This window comes from Vigna unguiculata, chromosome 10, assembly GCF_004118075.2.
Source record: "Vigna unguiculata cultivar IT97K-499-35 chromosome 10, ASM411807v1, whole genome shotgun sequence".
Lineage (NCBI taxonomy): Eukaryota > Viridiplantae > Streptophyta > Magnoliopsida > Fabales > Fabaceae > Vigna > Vigna unguiculata.
In genome coordinates, this window is record NC_040288.1 from 479,981 (window position 1) to 490,316 (window position 10,336).

General features: G+C 29.0%; 2 protein-coding genes across 4 annotated transcripts; one reads left to right on the plus strand and one right to left on the minus strand.

Annotated features, from left to right (window-relative positions):
- Positions 1 to 594: 594 nt before the first annotated feature.
- Positions 595 to 3,056, minus strand: LOC114166108. Of its 3 annotated transcripts, none has more exons than XM_028050768.1 (5): positions 2,882 to 3,056; positions 2,643 to 2,783; positions 1,990 to 2,074; positions 1,752 to 1,832; positions 595 to 1,148 (listed from the first exon to the last, which is right to left on the minus strand). In XM_028050768.1, exons 2-5 carry the CDS (start codon positions 2,766 to 2,768, stop codon positions 775 to 777), a joined length of 666 nt encoding a protein of 221 aa, XP_027906569.1. In that variant the 5' UTR covers positions 2,769 to 2,783; positions 2,882 to 3,056; the 3' UTR covers positions 595 to 774. The 3 variants fall into 3 exon arrangements, with proteins under 3 accessions (XP_027906569.1, XP_027906571.1, XP_027906570.1); XM_028050770.1 differs by having other exon boundaries at positions 2,909 to 3,042; XM_028050769.1 differs by having other exon boundaries at positions 2,887 to 3,042.
- A 2,255-nt stretch (positions 3,057 to 5,311) lies between these two features.
- Positions 5,312 to 8,787, plus strand: LOC114166484 (malate dehydrogenase, cytoplasmic-like). The gene is made up of 7 exons (XM_028051221.1): positions 5,312 to 5,579; positions 6,179 to 6,337; positions 6,580 to 6,755; positions 7,133 to 7,410; positions 7,824 to 7,959; positions 8,065 to 8,176; positions 8,439 to 8,787. Exons 1-7 carry the CDS (start codon positions 5,414 to 5,416, stop codon positions 8,531 to 8,533), a joined length of 1,122 nt encoding a protein of 373 aa, XP_027907022.1. The 5' UTR covers positions 5,312 to 5,413; the 3' UTR covers positions 8,534 to 8,787.
- The last annotated feature ends 1,549 nt before the right edge of the window (positions 8,788 to 10,336 follow it).

A 10,336-nucleotide genomic window follows, 5' to 3' on the forward strand; every position in this document is an offset into this window, starting at 1 on the left:
CTTCCACTATTGGCCTGTCTTGTTTTTTTCTTTTTTCCTTCATTTTTTAATAAATTATTTTAACATGTATGATTTATATTGCAAATAATAAATATATTACATTTTCAATAAGCATCTTTTTATCCGTCATAAATACAAATATTGATATGCTTTATTTCAAAATAATAAATTAAATTTTATTAAAAACTGAAAATAATCATCCATTTTTTATAAGCCTAATATGCACTTACAACGTCTGAAAGAAAGCCCTGCAGAATTCTACGATGCCTAACTTTAAATTTTAGGTTCATGAATTCACGTATTTTTCCCTGTTGACATTCTTTCTCTTTTTTGTTTTATTTTATATTTTGGAAATTAGTTCCAGAAACGTAATTTCCAAAATATTACCTTCACTATTCTTTAACCCCTTCACATGTATTTTCTCTCCTATTTCTTCCTTTGTAAAAAACAATACAATTTTATCAAAATTTCATTCAGTCCACTTTTGACAACAAAGGCTTTTGACAACAAAGGCCCTAACGATGTGATGCCAGCAGGGTTTCAAAAACATTATTAGGACCAAAACAATCCAACCATAGGAAGAACACAACTGAATTAGTACACAAAGATAAGACATAAAAATTAGAAAAGAAAGGTCCTTCAATTAGTGAACATTGTGAAACTGAAGCAAATGACAATTTGAAAAATAGAGGAAAATGGTAGCCACAGAAAATACAACGTAAATTCATCATCCTTTTACAACATAGAACTCTTGCCCTATTCTTTCCTATATAGTTATTCCGTAAGTTTTCTTCTCTTTGGTTTTCCTTCATGAGAATATTCCGGGGACATAGAGGAAATGCCACTGCTGTGACCATGTGAGACCTCAGACAAGTTGAATTTAGATTTAGATTTAGATTTAGAATTAGACTCGTGTCTTTTTTTTGAAATACTTGATGGCTCACTATATTCAGACAAAGAGCTTTTCTGTCTGCTACCTTTTGATGAAGCTGCACGTCCACCACTTTGCATAGGAAAGTATCGAGATGAAGTTGTCCCCGTGATTCCAGAAGAATGTCGATGTGCATGTCTTACGTTGGTTGAATTGAGGTTCTCAAGTTCTTTAGGATCAGGGTAATGGACGGTTGAAACTCGCATCGAAATCTTTGCTGCAGTAAAGCGAAATAAATAACTTCTCTTAATGCTTGAATTCAAAGGCTACAAAATTAAAAACCTGTAAGAATTAAAAGTGCTATTAAACAAAGTGACAAAGAAAAGTTTTTAGAAGGTTAAACAAACACACCGGAACCTTTTGGAAGTGATTTTTAAAAGAAGAAAAGAATGTGGAGCAAATGAACTCTTACTATCACGACTCATTAACTATGACTATATTAGGAAAAAAAAAGAAGATATACTTGAGGTACTAACTCAGGGATGTTGCAGCAAGTACATCCAATCCAACACCATTGTAAAGGCTATTTACTCAGACAACTTTTGATGTAGAACCAAGCACCAGCCCAACTTACATGTTCTAATGACTTGAGATTTTACCTCAAATTATAGTAACTAACAATAAAGCTCTCTTGGAGAGCTGTGATAACTCTCAAATAATTCTTACATTGAAATAACCAAAGAACAAAGATTAGTCATGGTCCCATCCTACATGTTCTTGTAACTTGAGATTCTACCTCAAATAATAGTAACAACAAAGCTCTTGCTTTTTGTGAGCCACAACAATTCTCAAACAAAAACCAAAATCTATGGATACTTACCAATTTTTGGTTCTGTAGAGGAAACAAAAACTGTTTCGTCTGGTTCCTGACCGAAAAAGCTTACAAAATCATATACCTTACCTGCCAACATAAAATGAAAATTAAGGCACTCGCAGAAAGCAATCATATTCATCTACAACACACACAAAAAGAAGAAAAGCACCAATTTAGAGATCAATTATGCAGAAATTTAAGTTGAAAAAAATAGGTCGTGGCACAGATGAATAATTTTATTTACCTGATGAACCCTCAAAGCGGGCTACTTTACCATCATTATGAAGTGTGAGAGACAATTTCTTTCCATGTATGTCAGACAAAAAATCCTGGACAACATCATACACACATCAAGCAAGACAACAATGGCAATAATTAACACAACACCAAGCAGGGCTCTTCCACCATCTAACTCCTAGATGGAAGGAAACACCGCCAATACACATACCAGCTCATTTGAATAGAACTCAACCTTAAAAAGTTATAAAATTGACCAGTCTCCTATAATAAAGTAAGGGGATAAATGTAAGCAAATGAATAGAGGTAATACACAGAAATGTATTTTTCCACACTCCTTAATGAGAGCTAGCACAACAAAATTAACACGAAACATACACGGGAATTTTTAATCACCAATCAGAATCTAACACAATTAAAACTCCGCTTAGTAGATAGGCTTGATAAAAAAGAAAAAAAAAGAAACCTAATTGTTTGAAAACTGAAGTCAATTTACTCACTTTTATTTTTAAATTTGTTTGATACTACACTTGATTTTCCACTTCGTGATGAACAACAATATCAATCCTTAGTGATTTTTCTTTTTCATTTAGTTGGTATCAGCAGTTCAGATTCCGTTCAAAACAAATAACCAAACAAAGGCATAAAGGAGAAACTTACATTGGAAGAAGGCAACTTAAGAAACAAAAGTTCAGTTGAGTCAGTCAAGTCGATCAGAGCTTCATTGCTGTCTTCCACGTATTCTGCAGAAGGCCTGTAACCTTCTGCACCCTCCAAATCCGCCATTGAAATTTGCAGAGCCTAAAATAAACACAGAAGAAAGGAAAATAAAAAATCAAATACCGAAATTAATACAAAAAAAATATTGTACAAAAACAATTAATATATGAAATACATGCCTTACTCTTTTTTGCTTCCTTCTTTACCTTTCTCTTCTTGCGTTTGTGTCTTTCTCCGAGCCGCTGAATCAGAATCTCTTTACGTTCCTTCTGTTGCGTTGGTGTTCTTCGGTGCCACTTACGAAAAACCCTAGACTTTAAAATTTACCAATCATATAGTTTTCTTTAGGGATTCAATGTTATAATTTGTAAAGTGAAATTTATTTTTCCTTCCACAAATTTCAGTTGTTAATTAATTATTTATAAATATACCGTATCAAAATATATTAATTGACAAGAAATATGTAATTGTCTTTTAAATATCTTTTTCTTTTCTGAGTTTCGAGACTTATCTAAAGACTAACTTTTAAGTACGAAAGTAAATATACTTTTTACAATACCATTTAACTATACATTATCCTATGGGTATCTAAATTTATTTTTTTATCATTAATCATAATTATAAAAGCAAATATAATTTTTTTTCACAATTCTATTATAAATATTTATTTTATAAGTACTTTTTATTATAAATAATTATTCTAATTTAATTACAAAAGAAATTTATCGAATAAATTAATTAAACTTTAAAAAATGTTAGTACAATTATTTAATCAGATTTTAAGATAATTTTTTATATTAAATGATCAGATTATTTATTTTTTAATTCAATATCTACACACAAAAAAATATGATATATATCGGTGAAAACACATAACACGTGTCTTCACCTTTTTATTATAGGTAATTTTTGTTTGTAATTTATTATGGATAATTTTTATTATTTTTGTAGGTAACTTTTTTATCACAACAAGTTATTTTAATTTTAAAAAATGATTAAATTTAAAAATGGCCAAATAAAAAATAGGATCAAATTTTTAAAAATCACTTAAAACAAATAATTAATGATAACATTAGAAAATGAAAAAAAAAAATTGAACACCAAAATGAAGAATTAACTTATATATTAGTATAGAAGTATAAATATTAGTAAAAAGGTATAGATATCATAGATTATTCTAGATTATACAAGAATAATTTATACCTAATCATAAATATAAAAAATATTAATAACTTGTGAAATTCTTTTTTATTATAATTAATTTTGTATATAATTAACCATTTTATTTCTATTATATTATAGTGGACACTAATATAAACAAACTTGCTAAAATTAAAAGTCAACAAGCATTTTCCAAATCATAGATATTAAAAATATATCGTTATTGTAATTTTTATCAACAATGTGGGTGTTCATTAATTCATGTAAATAAGTCAATTTACCTTTTAATTTATATAAAGTGGTATATTTTAAAAATATTACGTGTTTTTTTTTATCTAATTAAATAGAAATAGAATTAAATAACAATTTTAAAATTATATTCAAAATAATATACACGCATTATACATGGTATATGTCGTAATTATTAAAAGTAAAATATGAATACATATGTATAAATAAATAAATAAATAAATACAACCTAAAAATATATATATTACTATATTAAAAAAATTACCAATTTTTTTTTTTAAATATACAGTTTATTCAAAAAAGTAACAAAGTCAATACCATGACTAAATTTGCTTATTCAATAATGTTTAGTATAGAACACTGAAATTTATGGTAAAAGAACAATTTCAGTATGGTATTCTTTTTATACATACCAAAAAATTATTTAATCCTTAAATTATTATGAATACAAATATTTGTATCATTCTAGATTTATATACCTCAAATAATGTAGACAGCGTTTTACAAAAGAAAAAAAATTGATCTAGATAGACTAAAAATCAATAGCTATGCCTTCAAAATTAAGAGATAAAAAATAATTACAAAATTAAATATTTTAAAGAGCACATATATATACTTTATACATTTATTAATTATCAATATTACATGCAGAAAAAAAATAAAGACTTTTTCTTTTCTTTCCTTACAAAATTGCTAATTCCTCTAACTGTTTCGGTATTATTTTACTCACTAGCTTTTATTTATCTATTTTTCTTTCACTTTTTGTCACTATTTTTTCACTTATATATATACACAATCAACTTTTAACTCTGCAACTGTGAAGTTTCCATTGCTTTCTTTCTAGAATCTCACTCCAAATCAAAAATGGTGGCCACTGATCCAGTTAGAGTTCTTGTCACTGGAGCTGCTGGTAATTTCAAAACCAATTTCTTACATCAATAGAATCCATTCATAGCTGTGTTTTTTTTTTAAACATTTTATATAATAAAAAATCATTCTTTGCTGGTTTGACATCTAAGAAAAATGTGACATGTGAAAATATTATAATGTTTATTGTATAGATCAAACTTTGAAAAAATGTTCCTTTCTTTGCTGCTAAGGTGATGATGATTGATTCCCTTGCACTTTAATTTCTTGTGGACTCTGTTATGGTATATGATTGTCTTGCTACAGAGGAATGTCACATGTGCATGGATTCTTCAATTTTAAATTTATGTTACATTGTATAAAAGGGCAATGAAGGAGACTGTGTTTGTGTTTGTGTCCCTTGGTTTGGGTATTAACACAAACACAAACCGATCATGGAATTGGAAGCATTAGCATGGGACACTCAGGACTACACATTTCTTAAGAAAATTCTTCTTGTTTTGCTTTGTGTTATTTTGTTTTGCAAGATTGTTAGATACATGTTTGGTCTTCTCAAGGAAGAGAAGGAACCAATCACAGTATTGGTCACTGGTGCTGCAGGCATGAATGATTTAGTCTTCTCGTTTCTCAAATTTTCGTATGATGTGTTTTCTATCTGCATATCTTTGACAGAGTTTTAAGCAGTAATTATGATCAAGGTTTTGTCTCGTTCTTTGGTATTGTGAGAAACTGAAGACAAAAATGTGACTTACATGATCATTATTACTGCCACAAACATTGATTTAGTGATTGAAATTGTAATGACAACCCTTTTTTAAAATCTTCTTTTAGCGTTTTTATTTCAATGCAATTTATATTCTAAACTAGAAGTATTTGTTTCTATTCAAAGTTAATACATTGAGCTCTTATTTTTAACTCTTGTAACTGTTTTTGGTCATAGATTTGAAACAGAACTAATCAGATGTGCAGTGTTTTTTTCTATTTTGTGTGAATGTTTATGTTGAATGAATTCAGTTACATTGCATACACTGTTTTCTTACTGGACTAGTTCTAGTGCAGAATCTGAAACTCATTGAAAATATGAGACTGTATGTTCACAAGAATAATTGAAAATTTGGAGTAGGAAAATTTGGTTGCAGCATTAGTTTTTTTAACTTCATTGGCATGCAACTTTTAATTTTGGTTTGGTTGAATAACAGGGCAAATTGGATATGCACTTGTTCCAATGATTGCAAGAGGGGCAATGCTGGGCCCAGATCAGCCTGTGATTCTGCACATGCTTGACATTGAACCAGCAGCAGAGGCCTTGAAAGGGGTGAAGATGGAGCTGGTTGATGCTGCTTTTCCGCTTCTTAAAGGCATGTTTTCAAAGTTAATGCTAACCTGAGTACAACTCTTACATTATAATCTGTTTTCAAACATTTGATAGGAATTAGAAGCAAACATTTATACATCACTTCAAAAAATGTATGAAACTATACCTCTATAGCAGATGATTGAATAGAATAATCACCAAGAATATATTTAACCCTTTTCACATGATGAGTTTTCTTCTGTGACATCTCATAGTATTCATTGGGTTTGCATATAAATGCAATAGGTGTTGTTGCTACTACTGATGTTGTTGAAGCTTGCAAGAATGTGAACATTGCTGTGATGGTGGGTGGATTCCCCCGGAAGGAAGGAATGGAAAGAAAAGATGTGATGTCTAAAAATGTGTCAATTTACAAGGCTCAAGCTTCAGCACTGGAGCAAAATGCTGCTGCAGATTGTAAGGTTAGATAGACAGAAACCACTTTCTCACCCTCTTTGGAGTTTAATTTTGAAAAAAAATGGCATCATGACATTGTTTCATACTTACATGAATGTGTGACATTCAAAGCATGGCAATCACATCACCCACTTTTTTACCTGATCTTCATCTGTACTTGGTTCTTGTACAACTTTCTGTTATAACAATTTTTAATCTGACACTTCTGGTTTCTTGAATGAATGAGCCAGCTTCCTGAATATCAATCAACAGTAGTGTGTGTTCAGATGAACTATTTTGGGATGTTTTTACTGTAAAACAAGTTAGTGGTAGAATTTAGTACAGAATGTTTTATCTAATCCAAAAAGGTACTCAAAATTGGTAATCACTGTTATTGATGCAGGTGCTGGTAGTTGCCAATCCAGCAAACACCAATGCTCTCATTTTGAAAGAGTTTGCTCCTTCAATCCCTGACAAAAACATCACCTGTCTTACAAGACTTGATCACAATAGAGCCTTAGGCCAAATCTCTGAGAGACTCAATGTTCATGTCAGTGATGTGAAAAATGTCATCATTTGGGGCAATCACTCCTCAACCCAATATCCAGATGTCAACCATGCCACAGTCACTGCCAATGGCGCACAGAAGCCAGTCAGAGAATTAGTTGCTGATGATAACTGGTACCTCATTCTCAAACCCTCAGTGTCTAACTCCCTTTGGTTTTGATTTACTTGTGTTCATTTGAGTTTGATATTCATAGATGCAACATCATGTCATTACCATGTTTTAGTTATAAATCAACACATTTATTACACATCACAAACATAAAGTTCTAACAAATCTTGTTGAGGAAGATTATAATATCACATTAAAAGGTGAGTTTTATATCTGATTCAATTTTACAAAACCGACTTTTGTGAACTGAATTGATCTTATTTCTAGTCGCGGTTGGATCTCAGATATATCATTGAAATAAAACTTCAATTTGGATAAGAAAAGAAACACATATATCAAAGATTCTGCAGTATCTATCATTCCATAGACATGTCCTTTCCTTTCATTAAGAAAGTGATTTTGTTTATGATTTGTGTAGGCTAAACAGTGAGTTCATCACCACTGTTCAGCAACGTGGGGCTGCCATTATTAAAGCCAGAAAGCTGTCTAGTGCATTATCTGCAGCAAGTTCTGCATGTGATCACATTCGTGATTGGGTTCTAGGAACTCCTAAGGTTGGTTCTTTTTTATCATAAGCAGAATTTCACCCTATGCAAGCTGTTACAACCTCTTTACATGTATGTGTGTTTCACCTTTTGTTGCATTTGCATTGATTTCAGGAATCATGGGTATCAATGGGAGTGTATTCTGATGGATCTTATGGTGTTCAACCTGGCCTCATATACTCTTTCCCTGTTACTTGTGAGAAAGGAGAATGGACCATTGTTAAGGGTACATTTTCTTCTTCTTCTTCTTCTTCTTTGTGTTCTTTCAAACCTATGGATTCAGAAAACTTTTCACTGTGTCAACCTAACCACAACAAACTTATGTTATGCTAAACTTTTTCTGCAAAAAATATCAATAACACACTCTTTTGAGATATCAAACATGATCCTTTTTGGAACACCCTTTAAAGGATCAAAATTTGTGAAAAGATAGAATGTCACTGATTATTTCATGGTTTTTTTGATGATGTCAATGATGTTTTTGGCAGATCTGAAGATTGATGAGTTCTCAAGGGATAAGATGGACAAAACGGCACAAGAGCTGGTTGAAGAGAAGGAATTGGCCAAATCATGCCTTAATTGAATACAAATGATTTCTATAAATTGCTAATCAATAATTGTAGCTGTTGGAAATAAAAAAAAAAAGGAAACTTTCCTGAACCCAGAAGAACAAATGAGAGACCACAAATTGGGTTGAGATTAGTTTTATTTTTTAAATTTTATTGTATGGTTTGTTTAGGAAATTTAGTCCTTCAAACAATTACATTGTGTTAATTTATCCTTGTTTCACTTTTAATTATTTAAAAATACAAAGAAAAACAAGTTCATTGGCACCCACTTTTTCCGTATACTTTTTATTTGGTGAAGTTCACCACATCTACTAAACTATTGAATCCAGTTCCACTCCTTGTTTAATAGATTAAAGTACATTTTATATGATTTTTTTTCATACTTGAAATAAAAAATTTAGAGACTGGACTCAGTTAAGGCAGATTTTTTTTAGTTATGTAATTTCTTTAAGTAGTCATCATCATCATCATCATTATTATTATTATTATTATTATTATTATTATTTATTTATTTATTATTATTATTGTTATTATATTACTTTTAATCTAAATAATGTGAGCAGATTATATTTACTATATTTAGTCTTCTCTCCTTTTTTTTTCACACAATGAAAATAATTAATATTAAAATGTTAAAACAATAAATAAAATAAGTCATTTTTTTAATTTTGATAATTTCTTTAATATATTTTAACTTGAAATCTCTTTTTTAAAAAACACTTTTTACATTAAATTATTTTAAAAATTTTGTTTTATAAATATATCAATCAAATCATTAACATTTTTTTATAAATTTCCTCCTCATTTATCTGTATTTTTATTATCTTTCCTCAAATGTTCTTACTTTTTTTTTTCTCTCTTTATTTCTTTAATTTTTCGGTCCTTCAAAATCACTTGGTAATCCAAACACACTTATTCTTACAAGTTAATATAAATATTATTAAATATGACAAACCAGTCAATCAATACAACAAATAATTTTGAAACCACGTGTTGTAATAATGTGTAGGCTGAATCAGATTTAAGAATGCATTGATATAATATAGAAATAAAACTATTCAATTGAGTTTTTATACATTAATTAATATGAACTTTGCTTTCTCAATTTATTTGCTGCTGTACTTGATGTTAGTTTAACTGGTTCATAAAATCGCATAATATTGTAATTTCATATAAGATAATAATAATAATAATAATAATAATAATAATAATAATAATAATAATAATAATAATAAAAATAATAATAATTTCAACTATTGATGTCAGAATAGTTCAACTCTTTTTTTTTCTCTGAGTATTCGTATCTAGATTTGCATGAAACTCTAAAGATTTCCAGAAAATGCAGATGAAAATAAACTTTTGCTCATCTTTTCTATTAATCACAATACTACAAATAATCCAAGCCAAAATTGTAGTTACCTTGTTGATAAATGACAATTATATATATATTAATTTTACAATAAATATTCATTGTTTTAATAATAATAATAAATATGTTCATCGTTTAATATTAAAATAACACATAATTAATGATTCTCTTACTAAAAAGTTTTTTTTTGAGAAATATTGTTTCGATATAAAAATTAAATAATAGCATGGTTAATGCAAGAGTCATATTAACCTTGAATATACGAGTCTTACAACAAAATCCGGTGTGATATAAAATTTAAATTTTAAAAGTTTAAAATATGAATAAAAAGTTATTAAAGTATTAGTCTTTACATTTTTTACATTGTAACAACATTAAAAGAATTAATTAAAATAATGGAACACATAAGAACCATGGAAATTAAATTAATAACTATATCATGACTCTA